This window comes from Nerophis ophidion, linkage group LG04 (assembly GCF_033978795.1).
Source record: "Nerophis ophidion isolate RoL-2023_Sa linkage group LG04, RoL_Noph_v1.0, whole genome shotgun sequence".
In the NCBI taxonomy this organism is placed as follows: domain Eukaryota; kingdom Metazoa; phylum Chordata; class Actinopteri; order Syngnathiformes; family Syngnathidae; genus Nerophis; species Nerophis ophidion.
This window is the reverse complement of record NC_084614.1, coordinates 67,694,904-67,714,210: the sequence shown is the minus strand read 5'-3', so window position 1 is coordinate 67,714,210 and position 19,307 is coordinate 67,694,904. Positions and strand designations below refer to the sequence as shown.

Here is a 19,307-nt window from a genome sequence, read left to right as displayed (position 1 = left end):
GCCCCCCGCGACCCCGAAAGGGAATAAGCGGTAGTAAATGGATGGATGGATATATATATATATATATATTGTTAGTTAGCTTAGCATATATTAGCCAAATGTTTGCTTCTCTTAGCCTGTTAGCTTAGCATCTGTTACCATATGTAAACCTGCGTTAGTAAGACGTTAGTCATTTGTTTGCCTTAGTTATCCATGTAATATGTTAGCTTAGCATCTATTAACACCTGCGAGTCAAACAGTGGGCTTAGATAGACAAACAGTAGTACCTCAAATTTAGTGTTCTGAGACAAGAGCTGTCTTTCAGCTAATTGCTTTAAGTTGAAAGCAAACATTTTATTTACGAACATGCCCGCCATTAGTTGGCTTAGCAATTACAACAGTGAGATTCTCCCAAAACAGCTGGTCTTACTCGCTAGCATTAGCTTATAGCTAAAGAACTAGAGCTGGGCGATATATCTATTATAATCGATATATCGCGGGTTTGTCTCTGTAGGATATAGAAAATTACTATCGTGAAATTGGAATATACGTTCTCACGCAGTTGCTTTTAGCTGCAAGCATTAAACTACAGGCTTTTTTCTCACTCTCTTTCTTGTCTTTCCTTCTCAAAGAGACATAAAACAAGCGCACCTTCTTACATACGTCACATACTGTCACGTGTGCAACGTCAAATGCCTTTGCGGAACAGAAAGGTAGCGACATGGGTAATGTTAGCTGTGTGGTGCGAGTGGTAATACGAGAGAGAGAGAGAGATGGCGCGAATCTGGTAAAAAATGCAGAAAGAATTAATTCCCAAGAAAAACAGCACGGGGTCCATCGTCTGGCGGTGGTTTGGCTTCACGCGAGAATATGTTGAACAGAAAACTGTAATATGTCAAGTGTGCGGCAAAAGCGTTGCTACAAAAAGTAGCAGCACTGCTAATGTGTAGCATAATTTGAAAAGTCATCCGCTAGAGAATGAAGAGTGCTTGAAACTCCGCATGTCAACATCTCCGTTCGGTGCCACACCAACAAAATAACCAAGCCACCTTTTCCAGATCAACACCGTATGAAAAAAATTGTCTAAAACAGAAGGAGATAATGTCCGCAGGAACCTACCACATAGCGAAGGACATACACTATTTGATTTCTATTATGCAGCTAATTTTTTTTTGACAGATCTTGAAATATTTTGTGTGACATCATGCACAAAAGTGCACTTTATTTGTTTTAAACTATTGTAGTGGCGTTCATGTACAAAAAGTGCACTTATATTTAGTGTTGTTTTGATATGTCATCTTAGTGACATTATGCAGAAAACTGCACAAATAGCTTGATTTAAAATATCTCTGACAATCTTGCACTTTCTGTTTTGAAATTACATGAATGTTTGTGCCATTGCTTAATAACTGTTTAATAAATACAGTTTTTGTAAATTGACTTAGTTGTGGTTTCCCTCTCTGCATGAAAGTTTAAAATGAGCATATATTAATGCAGTATGAACAAGAATGTTTTAATGTAGACACATAGAATCATCATACAGGTGTGATTATATGCATCAAGTGTTCATTCAAGGCTAACGCAAAATATCGAGATATATATCGTGTATCGTGACATGGCCTAACAATATTGAGATATTAATGAAAGGCCATATCGCCCAGCCCTAAGATCAACAAAAATTTGTTTTTCAACCACTGGAAGAAATAAAGTGCTAAGAAGTGGATGATATTAAATTAAAGAGACATGACAGAGCGTTTCACCAACTTGGCAAAGCAACTCGAGCGTAACATTGCTAGTCTACAAAATACTGAAGCAGAATGAGTCGAATTTCAGCCGAAAATTTGTAATACCTAAACGGTAGACATTTATCCATGAACATATGGGCATGCTGCTGATATTGTGTTTGAAAGAGAAGCAGCTGGAAAGATATATCGGAGAAGTCCACTCTCCAAAGTTAATGCTTTGCATTATTATGACATTACTTCATGAAACTACTCGTTGTAGTTTGTAGTATTCTACTGTATTGTTTGTATACAATATCTCTTGTATAAAACTTTGTTTTTGCTTTTCGAATGACATGGTACTTGATAAAATCCTGCTGTTTTGGAGGGACCAAGCGCAGATTCAATGGATTTGTATTAATTTCATCGTTAATTTGAGATACGAGTGTTTTGAGTTAAGAACACCGTCACAGAAACAATTAAACTTGTGAGTTGAGGTACTACTGGACTGTGCCTATGTTAGCATGCGTCTGGTAGCATTTATGGACCACGTGTTCATTCCTCTTGCATGTAAACTGCGAGGGGAAAGGTCATATTTTTGCCTCATTCCTATGAGAATCCTGCGTTAGACTGAAGCATAAAGGAGTGAGACTTTCTAGGACTAGCTGCAGTGTGCTCACAAAACCACCAGGTAGCATCCGGTAATACTGTATCATCTCTTTCACTTTCGGACTAATTAGGTCGGTCGTGCATTCTTCACTCACGCTTTATGTGAGGGACGAGGCAAAAACTAACCCAGACCCACTGTAGTATTTGTTAGTCTTATCAACCTCTTGTATGATCCACCATACCTGATTTTTCATGCACTATGGAGAAGAGTAGCCTCTTGGATATGTGGACACTCGCAGGGGTCTGACCCTGTTCACCAGGTAGTCTTGTTGAGTCATCTGAACAAATGGAACCAAGAAACAACGCAATATGTTTAATTGCTCGGGGCGTACCACAGGGCACCAAGGCCTGGGAAATCCTCATCATTACCATTGCTAGCGGTATCTTTCCCACATGTGTTCTTGTCTATCCAGTGGGCCAGGCGGTCCTTGCCCAGGCCAAGGAGGGACGTGGGCTTGAAGTCCAGCTTGCCATCTGGGTGGGGTTTGGAGGACATGGGCATGCCGTACAGGAAGTTTGAGAGAACAGAGTTGGCGGAAGTGGCAGGACTTGATGGTGTGACTACCTGGCCAGTAGTCTTCACCGTCGACATGCTGTCGCCGGAAGAGTTGTGGTTACTTTCTGCATTTGTGGACTTGGTTTCTCGAGACAAGTCATCCATTGGCCTGCGCGCGGACCCAAAAAGAAGAAGAAACATCAAGAAGTGCCGCCATGTAACGGTGATCGTGATGAATCCCGGCGGTTTAGCTCGTCCGGCGCCATGTTCAGACAACCCAGTGCTGACCTTTTGACCGTGAAGTGAATGCGGTGGCTTTGTTCCAGAATCTTCATCAAGGTCTTGGTGTCGTACTCGGAGGGTTTTTTCAAGGAGATTCCCTCCGGTAGACCATTAACAACAAGGCAGCTGGGATCCTTCTGGATCCACTCATAAGGCACGGGGATCAGGGAAGTCTTTCCCACGGCTTCGCCTAGCACAAAATAAGAATTGGTCACAAGAGCCATAACGACTTTAAGTATGATTTGCACCGTAAGGCCGTGAAGATTTCTTACTGTAGAGCACAGTGAAGACTTCCTCCACCATCTTCCTCAGAACAAAGACGTTGGACGGGGCATCCGGAAGTGCTCTGGCTTTCCCGTGCTCCGCGTCCTTGCTGGCTTTGCTCAGATCAACTTCCTGATCTTTGGTATTGGCGGGCGTGGTCACAATTGGCAGGCTTGGCGCTCCTAGAAGAAAAAGTTGGGAGTCGCATTGAAATGAAATGCGGAGTGACACTTTTTTCCCCTTTCTTAGTGCCGTTTGATAATTTTCCCATTTGTCGCTTAGCAGGGTTTCACGGAACAAGACAGGTGACGGATTTGTTCTTCGGGGGAAAGTAATGAACATGTCACGCTTGAAAAATAGCGCCGGATAAATTTAATGGCTTGTTTGTCCTCACAGTTGCAGTTGAACGTAAAGTATTCCCAGCAAGAACGTAAATAAAAGAATTATGGTCCTGGCTGCCTCCCAACCGGTCCAGTTGCAGACGTGAACAACTCCTGCCAAGGACTCGATTGTTACTCCAGTTAATGAACGACCAAGTCCCCTGTAGTCGCCTTGGGTGTGGACTCCAAAACCATATGACCTTCATGTTCTCTAATTAGCCTATGGTCATAAACATTGACATTTACAACTGTGGCTGTAGGCAACCTTATGATGTGGTCGTTAAGAAGTCCCAGAGTAGCTGCATTTGAAGTATCATGGAGCATTAATTATTGCTCCTTATTGTTTTACAACAATTAGGGATGTAACGATAAAAGGTAGTAATTATAACTGTGGTAAAACTCCAGAAAGTTAATTTGAAATTATCCCAAAAACTCATGGACTGACTGGCGCCAGCTCGCTGGCTTAAATGCTAAGATGAAAACAAGAGACATTAACGTTGTTCGCCATTAAGAAACGACATACCCCAATCTAAACTTGAACAACTTGCTGTCTGGGCAACTATGCTATTTAATTTTGCAAACTGTGCTCTCCCAGATTGAGCGATCCTTCTATACTCCGTTTTTACAGTGCATTCAAGGACAGAGTAGGACGCCATAATGACCACCAGAAATAAAAAATACTGATATTTTATTGTTAAGCACTTTTAATTCAAATAAATCTTAAAGTGTTACAATGCAAACCGACATTTAAAACAATAAAAGCTTCGTCATTAAAACAGATAAAATACTAATAAAATACTACTAAGAATAAAATACTTTCGGAGAAGCATAAGAAAGACTAAACATGCATATTAGTTGGTTTTCTAATAGTGTGTCTATTTATTTTAGTTAATCAAACTGGGTCAAAAGAATGCAGTGTGTGGAACAGTACTTTTTGAGCACATTCAACAAAACCGTGAAAATAATGGTAAAAGGGCTGCAAAATTTTGAGAAAAAACTTTTTTCTCTCCAAAATTGCAATTCGATTTGCAATACTTATATTTACTAAATAAATGCAAAAATGATGTCAATTACTAATTCTTGTCTCAAGGTGCCACGCAATAGAACAATATGCAATAATTTACTTTAAAATATATTAGGTTTTATGCTGACAGATTTAGAGCTTTTGTCTACACTATTCTCTTATTGCCGTTACCAATATCATTTTCAGCATTATTTTGTGACTAAATTAAGCACTGATGTAATCATAACATGTAATAAAAATGCAAGTAACAATACAGGAAGGACATAAACTTATTTTTTCTCATTACTGTAGAATTGTTTACCATTGTGCTGCAATAAGGAAGTAAATAACTAAGTTATCCTAAATAAATAAACAAATTAAATGGACTTTCCTTTCATAAATGAATATTGAACATCTTCAAGTGCATTTTTTTCTCAGTTGGAAAAACAAGGTCAGGCGTTGTCTTTTTTGTTGTGGTCATCACAGCATACTCGCTCGTTCGTCCGTTTGAAGCTGAAATATTTGGCTTTGTAATTATACTGTTTCCTCTTAATTTGTGTTACTTTGCGGGATTTCTCACTGGCGAGTCGCGAGTGGAGAAGCTGTCTGTACGCGCTTCCTGTGTTTTGTAAGCTCAGAGACCCGCTCCTCCGCCCACCGAGACAAAGATTGTGAACGATTGCAAAAAGGGCTCGCTGCGTTGAGTTAATTTCACTGTTGAATAAATGTGCTGAGGAGCTGAGCAATGCACAGAGTGAGACCTCTTTCTCCCCGTTTGAAGCGAGAGAATAGGAAAACAAACACACCAGGAGCAATTAATCGACTTCGGCCAAGTATTTAAACTTAATTTCTATTCATCGTTTGACTTATTGACTATCAGCTCAGGCCGAGTCACGGTCAGAACTCTTTCCAGGGTGCAACTGGTGTTTGTTATTAACGTACTGACTGCCTCCACTGCAGCTCTGTTTTGATTGGCCAGGAGGCAAAGGTCGCAAGGCTCAATAATTCTGATTGTCGAACATATCTGTCACTCACGGCGGAGAACAAATACAAAATTCCACCTTATGCTATTACATTATTGCACTAATTCAGTGTTTTTCAACCTTTTTTGAGCCAAGGCACATTTTTTGCATTGAAAAAAACGAGAGGCACACCACCAGCAGAAATCATTCAAAAACAAAACTCAGTTGACAGTAAAAAGTTGTTGTCGCAATTGTTGGATATGACTTTAAACCATAACCAAGCATGCATCAATATGGCTTTTGTCTCAAAATAGGTGTACTGTCATGACCTGTCACATCAAGCCGTGATTTATTTGGAGTTTTTTGCCGTTCTCCTGTGTGTTTTAGTTCTTGTCTTGCGCTCCTATTTTGGTGGCTTTTTCTCTTTTTTTGGTGTTTTCCTGTAGCAGTTTCATGTCTTCCTTTGAGCCATATTTCCCGCATCTAGTTTGTTTTAGCAATCAAGAATATTTCAGTTGTTTTTATCCTTTTTTGTGGGGACATTGTTGATTGTCATGTCGGGATATACTTTGTGGACGCCGTCTTCGGTCCACAGTATAAGTCTTTGCTGTAATCCAGCATTCTGTTTTTGTTTACTTTACAGCCAGTTCAGTTTTAGTTTCGTTCTGCGTAGCCTTCCTTAAGCTTCAATGCCTTTTCTTTGGGCCACTCCCTTTTTTTAATTTTTGGTTTAAGCATTAGATATCTTTTTACCTGAACCCTGCCTCCCGCTGTTTCCGACACCTACAAAGCAATTAGCTACCTGCTGCCACCAACTGATATGGAAGAGTGTTACACGGTTACTCCGACGATCTCTAGACAGCACCGACACTCAACAACAACACATCATTTGCAGACTATAATTACTGGTTTTCAAAAAATATTTTTAACCCACATAGGTGAAATTAGATAATCTCCCACGGCACAACAGACTATATCTCACGGCACAGTGGTTGAAAAACACTGCACTAATTAACACCTCAATGTCGAGTCGATGAATCTTGCAGACCTAAACGATAACTACGATCATTTTGGTCACAATAGCTAGTATGAAATGTTCATATCGTTACATCCTCATGTGCAATATACGTGTCAATAACTGACTACTTGGCACAGAGAGCTATATTTTCCTTTCTCTTTGTCATGCACTCCAAATCAGCCAATCACATCAATACTTACGGCAAAACTTGTAGAAGTCCGTCTGGATCTCTCTCCTGGAGTTCAGGAAAATTCGGCCCCTGTCCGTGCCGACGGCAATCACGCTGTCTTCGTGGACGGTGACGCACGCCACCTCGGCGTTCAGCTTGGACATGGCCATGCACTGTGGAGAACATTAAGTTACTAACGCAACCGACAAAGAACAACAAAACAAGAGATGATTTGAGGTGGTGGACCTACCACAGAGTCGAGGGCAGACACCAGGCTGGTGAGGATCTCCTGCCTGGCCGACACCAGAGGAGCCTGGGGCTCACATCGGGAGATTGTCCTGACACCTTCACATGGCAGCTTCCTCATCTGAGCCATGCCTCTAATAGGAGGAGACGGAGACAGTTTAGAAGAGCGACCACGACTACAAGATAGAACCCAAAAACCAAAACATAGCCGATAGTCTAAGATTCTAACCAGAACAACATCATGTACCATCCGTTAGTCATGGGTTAGTCATATATTGGTTACTTTAGCATGTCCATCCATCCATCCATTTTCTACCGCTTATTCCCTTTTGGGGTCGCGGGGGGCGCTGGCGCCTATCTCAGCTACAATCATGTCGTATCTATGAATTGATTAACGTGGACCCTGACTTAAACAAGTTGAAAAACTTATTCGGGTGTTACTATTTAGTGGTCAATTGTACGGAATATGTACTGTTCTGTGCAATCTACTAATGAAAATTTCAATCAATCAAAGGGTTAGCATACGGTATCCAAATGTTAACCATTAGGCAAATGATAGCTATGTGTTAGCCTCTCTTACGCATATTTGTCTGACAGGCTCCAATAGGTTAGCATGTGGTGGCCATGTCTTAGCATCTCTTACTCATTAGCCATGTGGTAGCATCTCTTACTCATGTATGTCTGTTAGGTTAGCATTTAGCATCTCTTACTCATGTTTGTCTTTTAGGTAAGCATGTGTTAGCATCTCTTACTCATATTTGTCTGTTAGCCTTTTTTATGTTAGCATGTGGTAGCCACGTGTTAGCACCTAAACCACAGGGTAGCCATTTTTTGTCATTTCTTAGAATGCCTCTGCGACATATTCTATGTTAGCCTAGCATTAGTTAGCCCAATGGTAGCATATTTAAGCTTCCAATATGTTCACCATGTATTAGCCTTTGTTAGTAATATGTTGGCCTATGTTAGCGTAGCATTGGTTAGCCGTCGGTTAGCACCAAAAGTGGATAGTAACGCGCAACATTGACTTCATAGTTAAACTGTACTTATGGAACATTCTTTTTATTTTTAATTAAGTATTTTTGTGACGAAGCATCACTACTTTTACATTGGGTTTCGTTTAGATCACTACATGTATTTACATCACTATTATATTTCATATTGTAATATTTATTTATAAACTATTGATTAACACGTTGCAGTAAGTTGTAGATGTTTTAGCTGTGCACATGCAAACATACGTCCTGTTATAACTTATAAGAGACACGTAGTAAGCCACACACACGCACATGCATTAAAAAAATTGTTATTAAATTAATCAAGTTACTCACCAATTACTCAGTGCTTAAGTAGTTTAGTCACTGAATACTTACTCAACTAATATTTGGATGACTACTTTTTACTTTAACTTGAGTCATATTACTCTCAAATAACTGCTTTTAATTTAGTTAAATGTTTGAACGAAGCTAGCCACAAGTAGGAATGTTGATAAATTTGTTGGACGTAAAGTCATGCTAGGTTGCAATGTAGTCACTGTTTAGGGTACTTGGCGGGCAAACAGGCTTATTTATAGTGGACTATAGTATACTATATAGTGGACTATATACTGCCTCAAAGTAATGTTAACATTTTTCACTCCAACAAAGCTGATAGAAAACACTCTAAAATAAGGCTCCACTAAATAAAGTCAATAATTCAATGTATATACTCTGATGATTAACTTGTGTGATGACTGTATTATGCTGATAGTATATGTTTGTACCATGAATTGATTTACGTGGACCCCGACTTAAACAAGTTGAAAAACGTATTTTTTACCATTTAGTGGCCAATTGTATGGAATATGTACTGTACTGTGCAATTTCCTAATAAAAGTTTCAATCAAACTTTTTAAAATGTGCTAGCTCAATGCTAATGTAGCAATGGATATACTATATCTAGCGATTGGCATTAGCAATTTTGTAAGGCGATTTCAACAACTCATTATATATATATATACTGTACATATACTGTGTATATATATATATATATATATATATATATATATATTATACATATATATATATATATATATATATATATATACACACACACTCACACATTTAGGGACAAGCGGTACAAAATGGATGGACATATACATCCATCCATGTGTGTGTGTGTGTGTATACAGTATATACACCCACACACAAATATATATGTGTGTATATATAGAAATATATATGTGCATCCATGGCGACAAATAAAGTATGTTTCTTACAAGTGTCACCTGCAGGACGAGGAATAGCTAAACATGTTTGGGTATAGCTCAGTTGGTAGAGTGGCCCTGCCAGCAACTTGAGGGTCCCAGGTTCAATTCCCGCTTACGCCATCCTAGTCACTGCCGTTGTGTCCTTGGGCAAGACACTTTACCCACCTGCTCCCAGTGCCACCCACACTGGTTTAAATGTACCTCAGATATTGGGTTTCACTATGTCAAGTGCTTTGAGTCACTAGAGAAAAGCGCTAAATAAATATAATTAACTTCACTTCACAACACACCGTAGCTCAGTGGTTCTCAACCTTTTTTCCAATAATGCCATTTTTCTTGGTACCCTTTATTTGGAAAAGTATCGAAAAGTACAGAAAAAGTATCGAAATTCATGTTGGTACCGGTACCAAAATATTAGTATCGGGATAACGCGAGACTCTATTGTAGCATATGTTGGCCTTTGCTAGCCAAGCATCAGTGAATCAAGTTATAGAATCTGTGAGCCACATATGTTGGCTTCAGTCAGTCTAGCATCTGTTGGCCATATTGTCTAAACTGCGTGAGTGTCTGTTATGCAACCTTGTTTGAGTCAAGTTGTTCATTTGTCATTGTTATTAGCAGTGAGTTAGCGTTAAGGAGCCTTTGTTAGCTGTCGGTCGAGGATAGCGCAAACATAACAGCTGAGGAAAGTGACAAGATCATAACATAACAACAGGCAATGTTGTTATGGACCTGTTCTCCTCCAGGACCAGGAGGCGTGTGGGTCGGATCACAGCTGACTCTTCTCACCCTGGACACAAACTATTCTCCCCTCTCCTCTCACGCGGAGACTACGGTCCATCCAGACCCACACCTCCCGCCACCTGAAGAGTTTTTTCCCCTCGGCCATCAGACACATGAACAAGAACAAAATCTGATAGCTCACTTACAACTCATCTTATTACCTATTCCGTCTTCTATGTTGCACGATTGCACCAAGAAACATTCCTAGTTTGTGAACCCATTCTTAAACAATGGCAATAAAAACTATTCTGAGTCTGATTCTTCTGTTAACAATTGTACGGTTTCTAAAAACCAAACAGATAAGGGGTTCGGAGGGGGTGCTGGACTAAAAAGGCAAAGCCGGGCGGCACTACGTTCTCATGGCAACTGAAACCCCGTCTCCTTGGAAACTAATCTCAGGGCATGTGAACAATGCAGCGCTGGCCTTTAATCTCTGCAGACACTGGGAACCATTATACTGGTCTCTGGCAACCGCACTGACTCACACAGAGAGCGAGAGAGAGAGGAAGAGGAGGGTGTGGCGTTTAAACTGCCCCAGTGGCAACAAGTCTTATTGGCCATCTAAATGTTCCTCCCCCGGGGGGCACAGCAAACATTAGCCCCACCGCCGCCTCCTCCTTCCTCCCGAATTATGATGGCCTCAAAATAGATGGCCTCCTTCCCTCACAGGAAGTGGAGGAGGCAGCGCAAACACGGTGCATTCACGTTCATCAGCGCCTGGACAACCAACATCCAACATGCTTTTAACATTATGCGCCCCATTCTCTGGTCTGATTAGACGGGTTGACCTAAGAGGAACTCTTCCTGAAAAACATGAGCAGGCTCATTTTCCTACGCCAACCTTCCAGTAAGGCCCTCCAGGCTGTGGGCTGTATCCGGCCTGCAAGTGACATCACGGCGGCCAAGAAGTTAACTCACAAACGTGGAAGGGACATTTTTGCAGCATATTGCTAAAAACAGCTGCTACTGTATGTTGAACTATCCATCTGGCAACGGGTTCTCAAAAACAGCAAAGCTCCTTCTCAGTCATAAAGATGAACTCCGACTAATATTTTTAGCAGTTGTTTCTCAAAAACTGCAAGATTCTCCTATCATACGGAGGATCTTTGACTAGTGATTTTGTGCAAGGTACCTAAAAACTATTTTCCCCTTTTCTTTTTTTGCTGCAGCTGTTACATATACAGTAATATTGTACATGGTAATAAGGATTTGTTATATATCGTATATATTATATAATAATATAATATAATAATATATCAGTGAATATTAAAAACTGCATAAATAATATGTAAATATTACAAACGTTATATTTTATATTGCTATTATGGTACATTTTTTGTCTACTTTATACCTGCATTATCCTTTCCATCCTTACCCTTTCCAACCTTTGTAACTGAGCTACTGTGTGGAACAATTTCCCTTGTGGATCATTAAAGTTTGTCTAAGTCTAAGGATCTTTCTTAAAAAAAGTTATTAAAAAATAGCAGATTGCTCTTGTCTTGCTGAAGATCTCTTGGAGTAACTTCTCAAAAACAGCAGGGCTCTCCTGACATAAAGAGGATCTTTGACGAGTGATTTTGTGCAAGGTCCCTAAAAACAGCATAGTTCTCCTGTCATATAAAATATAGTTGACTAGTGTTTTTATAGATAGAAAGTTCTTAAAACAAAAATGATCTTGTCATATAGAGGATCTCTAACATTTTTGGCAGTTGGTTCTTAAAAACAGCGGAACTCTCCTGTCATATAGAGGATCGATGAGGAGTGTTTTTGTAGGTCTTTAAAAACAGCAGAGTGCTGTTGTGTTATTGAGGAGTTATAAAATTTTAGTAGTCAGTTGTCATACAAAATATTTTACTAACATGTTTGGGAGTAGGTTCTCAAAAACCGCAGATCTTTACTGTCATATAAAGGATCGATGACGAGTGATTTTGTGGAAAGTCCTGAAAAACAGCTCTGTGCTTCTGTCATTTGTCTTGCTGAAGATCTCTGGCAGTAACTTCTCAAAAACAGCAGGGTTCTCCTGTCATATAGAGGATCTTTGACTAGTGATTTTGTGCAAGGTCCCTGAAAACACCAGAGTGCTCCTGTCAAATAAAATATATTTTCCTAGTGTTTTTGTAGATAGAAGGTTCTTAAAGGCAATTGAGTGCTCTTGTCATATAGAGGATCCCTAACATTATTGGCAGTTGGTTCTCAAAAACAGCAAAACTCTCCTGTCATATAGATGATCGATGAAGAGTGTTTTTTAGAGGTATTTAAAAACAGCAGAGTGCTGTTGTCTTTTTGAGGATTTCAAAAATTTTAGTAGTCAGTTGTCGGATAGAAAATCTCTGACTAACATGTTTGGCAGTAGCTTCTCAAAAACAGCACAGCTCTCCTTGTCATATAGAGGATCTCTGACAAGTGATTTTGTGGAAGGTCCTGAAAAACAGCTCAGTGCTCCTGTCATTTACAATATCTTTGACTAATTTTTTTGGAGAACACTCTTAAAAACAGCACAGTGCTGTTGTCATATTGAGGATTTCTAACATTTTAGCAGTCTGTTGTCACATCGAACCTATCTGACCAACATGTTTGGGAGTAGGTTCTCAAAAACAGCAGAGCTCAACTGTCATATAGAAGATCGATGACAAGTGTTTTTGTTGAAGGTCTTTCTAAAACAGCAGAGTACTGTTGTCAGATAGAAGATATCTGAGTAACATTTTGGCAGTAGCTTCTCAAAACCAGCGCGGCTCTCCTTTCATTGTGAGGATCTTTGACAGTTGATTTTGTAGAAGGTCTTTAAAAACAGCAAAGGGCTCCAATCATTTTGAATATCGTGAATAATTTCTTTTACACCGGTTGTCAAAAAGAGCAGAGCTCTCTGGCCAACTAAAGGATCTAGGACAAGTGTTTTTATGGAAGGTATTTAAAAACAGCAGTGTGTTCTTGTCAAATACATCTGACTGCATTTTTCTGCAGTAGATTGTCAAAAAGAGAAGAGCTTTTCTATCATATATAAGATCTATAACAATTGTTTTTGTGGAAGGTATTTAAAAACAGCAGAGGGTTCATGTTGAATAGAAGATCTCTAACATTGTTTGCAGTAAGATTTGAAAAAGTGCAGAACTCTTTTATATAGAGGATATTTGCTGTGAGCTCTGAAAAAGAGCAAGCCTCTGCTGTCATATAGAGGATCTTTAATTAGTTTTTTGGGAGAAAGTCCTTAAAAACAGCAAACCTCTTGCCATACAGATATTTGATTGTTTTTGTAGAAGGCTCTTAAAAACAGCAAATCTTTTTTGTCATATATATATATATATATATATATATATATATATATATATATATATGTATATATATATATATATATATATATATATATACATACACACACACACACATATATATATATATATGATCTTTGAATTGATTTTGTAGAAAATTCTTAAAAACAGCAGAATGTTATAATATAGAGAATCGCTAACATTTTTGGCAGTAGGTTCTCAAACAAAGAGCAGAGCTCCCCTGTCATATAGAGGATCGTTGACGAGTATTTTATAGAACGCTCTTATAAACAGCAAATATTTTTTGTCATATACAAAACCCGTTTCCATATGAGTTGGGGAATTGTGTTAGATGTAAATATTAACGGAATACAATGATTTGCAAATCATTTTCAACCCATATTCAGTTGAATATGCTACAAAGACAACATATTTGATGTTCAAACTCAAACTTTTTTTTTTTGGGAAATAATAATTAACTGAGAATTTCATGGCTGCAACACGTGCCAAAGTAGTTGGGAAAGGGCATGTTCACCACCGTGCTCCATCACCTTTTCTTTTAACAACACTATAAACGTTTGGGAACTGAGGAAACTAATTGTTGAAGCTTTGAAGGTGGAATACTTTCCCATTCTTGTTTTATGTAAAGCTTCAGTCGTTCAACAGTTCGCAGTCTACGCTGTCGTATTTTATGCTTTATAATGCGCCCCCCCTTTTTCGATGGGAGACAGGTCTGGACTGCAGGCAGGCCATGAAAGTACCTGCACTCTTTTTTTACAAAGCCACGCTGTTGTAACACGTGCTGAATGTGGCTTGGCATTGTCTTACTGAAATAAGCAAGGGCGTCCATGAAAAAGACGGCGCTTAGATGGCAGCATATGTTGTTCCAAAACCTGTATGTACCTTTCAGCATTAATGGTGCCTTCACAGATGTGTAAGTTACCCATGCCTTGGGCACTAATGAACCCCCATACCCTCACAAATGCTGGCTTTTGAACTTTGTGTCGATAACAGTCTGGATGGTTCGCTTCCCCTTTGGTCCGGATAACACGATGTCGAATATTTCCAAAAACAATTTAAAATGTGGACTCGTCAGTAGGATTGGGTATCGAGTATCGATTGGAACCGGGACTAACTTTCCGATTCCCCGGAATCGTTCAAAAGTTTAAATTACGATTCCTAGTTTCGATACCCAGTCCGCCGACCGGAAAAAAATAATAAGTCCGCCGACCGGAAGAAGAAGCCGCTGAACACCAACGAAGAAGCGCCAACCGCCGGAAGTGTTAGCATAGCCGAGCCTATGTAGCCGAGCGAGTCAGTCAAGCATGGATAGCGGGCGTCGGCGGTCGAAAGTGTGGCTTTATTTTCCTAAAAAAAATGAAATATCGGCGAAATGTAACACATGCGACAGGACTGTTTCGTGCTTAGGAGGGTGCACGTCGAACATGATGAAGCAGCTTCGAGTTCATGGAGTACAAATAAATGCGTGTCCTGTCTTTGACGAGCTGCGCCGACCGTCCTCCTCTGCCTCTTCCTCTGGCTCCGGCTCCGACGCCCAGCCTGGCATCTCGGTGACTGCACTGCAGTCCGAATCCGGTTGAGGCAGCTAACAAATTAGCCCACATATTTTTTCATAGAGAATTTACAACCTGCTAGCCAGGCTCCGCGATGCGTTCAGCGTACTCCGTTCACCGTAGCGGCAATGGGGAAGAGTGCCACAGAAAGGTCATTGCACACATAATCAAAAGACTGCATCCCTTTTCAGGAGGTGGAATCTCCAACATTTAGGTTAGTTAAGCAATAACATTAGAGTTAAGCTAATTGATACTGGGCTAAACAGTAACAGCAACATTACATGTTTGTTTATGTTTGCAGGGATATGGTGAAAACTCTCAACCCAAAATACATACCACCTTCCAGGGACTACCTGGCAAACACATAGCGGCATGGTACAAGAAGAATCAGAATCGTCAGGAATCGGAATCAGAATCGTTCATATTCAAACGATACCTAACCCTACTCGTCAGACCACAGAATACTTTTCCACTTTACATCAGTCCATCTTAGATGATCTCTGGCCCGAATAATCCGGCAGCGTTTCTGGATGTTGTTGATAAATGGCTTTCGCTTAGCATAGTAGAGCTTTAACTATGATCTTACAGATGTAGTGATAAACTGTATTTAGTGACAGTGGTTTTCTGAAGTGATGGTGAGCCCATGTGGTGATATCCTTTAGAGATTGATGTTGGTGTTTGATACAGTGCCGTCTGAGGGATCGAAGGTCATGGTCATTCAATGTTGGTTTCCGGCCATGCCGCTTACGTGGAGTGATTTCTCCAGATTCTCTGAACCTTTTGACGATATTATGGACCGTAGATGTTGAAATCCCTAAATTTCTTGCAATTGCACTTTGAGAAACGTTGTTCTTAAACTGTTGGACTATTTGCTCACGCAGTTGTGGACAAAAGGGTGTACCTCGCCCCATCCTTTCTTGTGAAAGACTGAGCATTTTTTGGGAAGCTGTTTTTATACCCAATCATGGCACCCACCTGTTCCCAATTAGCCTGCACACTTGTGGGACATTCCAAATAAGTGTTTGATGAGCATTCCTCAACTTTATCAGTATTTATTGCCACCTTTCCCAACGTCTTTGTCATGTGTTGCTGGCATCAAATTCAAAAGTTAATGATTATTTGCACAAAAAAAAATGTTTATCAGTTTGAACATCAAATAAGTTGTTTTTGTAGCACATTCAACTGAATATGGGTTGAAAATCATTTGCAAATGATTGTATTCTGTTTATATTTACATCTAACACAATTTCCCAACTCTTATATATAGGCTCTTGGAATTGTGTTTTTGTAGAAAATTATTTTAAAAACAGCGGAATGTTATAATATAGAAGATCGCTAAAATTTTTGGAAGTAGGTTTTCAAAAAGAGCAGAGCTCTCCAGTCATACAGAGGATCTTTGACTAGTGTTTTATAGAACGCTCTTAAAAACAGCATAGTGCTCTCGTCCTATACAATATATTCTACTAAAGTTAAAGTTAGAGTACCAATGATTGTCTCACACACACACACACACACTAGGTGTGGTGAAATTTGTCCTCTGCATTTGACCCATCCCCTTGATCACTCCCTGGGAAGTGAGGGGAGCAGTTGGCAGCAGCCGTGCCACTAGTGTTTTTGTAGAAGGTTCTCAAAAGCAGCAGAGCTCTCTTGTCATATAAAGGATCTTGGACTAGTATTTTTTGTAGACTTCTATAAGTACTTCTATAATGCAGAATATTTTTGACTTAAGTTTTTGGAGTAGGTTCCTAGAAACAGCAGAGCTCTGCTGTTTCATAGATTATCTTTTACAGGTATTTTTGTAAATGGTCCTTAAAAATGAAGAGTACTCCTGTCATGCAGAATATTTTGACTAGTATTTTATGTAATGGGTTCCTAGAACCAACGAAGCACTGTTGTCATATAGAGCAGTGGCCCCCAAACACCGGGCCGCAGAGTAATTTTTTATAATTTTTATTTTTATTAAATCAACATAAAAAACACAAGATACACTTACAATTAGTGCACCAACCCAAAAACCCTCCCTTTTTAATGACAAAAAAAAAAAAAAAATCCCCCCAAAAACGAACACCAACGATCCTCTAAATGACAGGAGCGCTCTGCATTTTATTAATTACCAATTACCAAATGAATTCATGCGTGGACCTTTTTTGGCCTGCAGGCCAGCAGTTGATACTGCACTGTTTTCCAGCTGTTTAGTAGTCATGGCAGATGCCTGTGGATCCTTGCTAATAGAGATTGTAATCAACTATGAATGGTTCTGGATTAAAAAGTCTCAAGGAACACATTAAAAATGATTTAACACTTCCTGTGACTAATACGAACACTTAATAGGACAAGTAAATTAACGGTTAGAAGAGAAGTTGAACTCACGTTTTTTTGTGCCACGATGTCAAATACAAGATAATTTGATTATCTTTTTTAGAGAAAGTCCTTAAAAACAGCAAATCTTTTTTGTTATATGTATAGGATCTTTGAATTGTGTTTTTGTAGAAAATTCTTAAAAACAGCAGAATGTTATAATATAGAAGATCGCTAACATTTTGCGTAGTAGGTTCTCAAAAACAGCAGAACTCTCCAGTTATACAGAGGATCTTTGATTAGTGTTCTGTAGAATGCTCTTAAAAACAGCATAGTGCTCTCGTCCTGCACAATATATTCTACTCATGGTTTTGTAGAAGCTTCTCAAAAGCAGCAGAGCTCTTTTGTCATATAAACGATCTTGGACTACTATTTTTGTAGTGTCCGTAAAAACAACAAAGTACTTCTGTCATGCAGAATATTTTTGACTTAAGTTTTTGGAGTAGGTTCCTAGAAAAAGTAGAGCTCTGCTTTCATATAGATTATCTTTTACAGGTGTTTTAGTAAATGGTCCTTAAAAATGAAGAGTACTCCTGTCATGCAGAATATTTTGACTAGATTTCTATGTAATAGGTTCCTAGAACCAACAAAGCACTGTTGTCATGTAGAGCAGTGGTCCCCAAACACCGGGCCGCAAAATAATTTTTTATAATTTTATTTTTGTTATTTTTATTAAATCAATATAAAAAACACAAGATACACTTACAATTAGTGCACCAACCCAAAAACCTCCTTTTTCAATGACAAAAAAATAAATAAAAATGATTCCCCCCCCCCCCGCGGGACAAATCATCAAGCGTTGACCGGTCCGCAGCTACAAAAAGGTTGGGGACCACTGATATAGAGGATCTTTGACAAGTGTTTTTGCAGTAGACTCTTAACAACAGAAGAGTGCCCCTCCTCTGTCTTGTAGAACATTACCAACATTTTGTCAGTAGGTTCTCAAAAAGAGTAGGGCTCTCTTGTCATATAGAGCAGTGGTTCTCAACCTTTTTTCAGTGATGTACCCCCTGTGAACGTGTTTTTAATTCAAATACCCCTTAATCAGAGCAAAGCATTTTTTGGTTGTAAAAAAGAGATGAAGTAAAATACAGCACTATGTCATCAGTTTCTGATTTATTAAGTTGTATAACAGTGCAAAATATTTCTCATTTGTAGTGGTCTTTCTTCAACTATTTGGAAAAAAAGATATAAAAATAACTAAAAACTTGTTGAAAAATAAACAAGTGACAATTATAAATAAAAATGTCTACACATAGAAGTAGTCATCAACTTAAAGTGCCCTTTTCGGGGATTGTAATAGAGATTAATCTGGATTCACGAATTTAATTCTAAACATTTCTTTACAAAAAAAAAGAACTCTTTAACATCAATATTTATGGAAAATGTCCACAAAAAATCTAGTTTATGAACTTACATTCATATTTTGTTGAAGTATTATTCAATAAATATATTTATAAAGGATTTTTGAATTGTTGTTATTTTCAGAATATTTAAAAAAAATGTCCCGTACCCCTTGGCATACCTTCAAGTACCCCCATTTGAGAACAACTGCTCTAAATGACAGGAGCACTCTGCATTTTATTAACTACCAATTTGTGTAGCAAAGTAATTCATGCATGGACCTTTTTCGGCCCGCAGGCCAGCAGTTGTTCCTCAAGTGTTTTCCAGCTGTTTAGTAGTCCTGGCAGATGCCTGCGGGTCCTTGCTAATAGTAATTCGTAATCAACTATGAATTATTCTGGATTAAAAAGTCTCAAGGAACACATTAAAAATGATTTAACACTTCCTGTGACTAAAACGAACACTTAATAGGACAAGTAAATTAACGGTTAGAAGAGAAGTTGAACTCAAGTTTTTTTTTTTTTTTTTTTTTACCACGACGACAAATA

The 19,307-nt window shown here is 39.0% G+C and overlaps 1 protein-coding gene across 3 annotated transcripts in view; it reads right to left on the bottom strand.

Annotated features, from left to right (window-relative positions):
• gtf2ird1 (GTF2I repeat domain containing 1) overlaps positions 1-19,307 on the bottom strand; it is a 68,434-nt gene that overhangs the window by 48,257 nt on the left and 870 nt on the right. For all 3 annotated transcript variants that reach the window (XM_061898870.1, XM_061898869.1, XM_061898871.1), the window contains exons 2-7: positions 7,194-7,323; positions 6,975-7,116; positions 3,420-3,593; positions 3,154-3,337; positions 2,739-3,034; positions 2,552-2,647 (exon numbers count right to left, since the gene is read on the bottom strand). In XM_061898870.1, coding sequence (XP_061754854.1) covers positions 2,552-2,647; positions 2,739-3,034; positions 3,154-3,337; positions 3,420-3,593; positions 6,975-7,116; positions 7,194-7,319 — 1,018 coding nt within the window. In that variant the 5' untranslated portion in view covers positions 7,320-7,323. The remainder of the gene's footprint in view (positions 1-2,551; positions 2,648-2,738; positions 3,035-3,153; positions 3,338-3,419; positions 3,594-6,974; positions 7,117-7,193; positions 7,324-19,307) is intronic.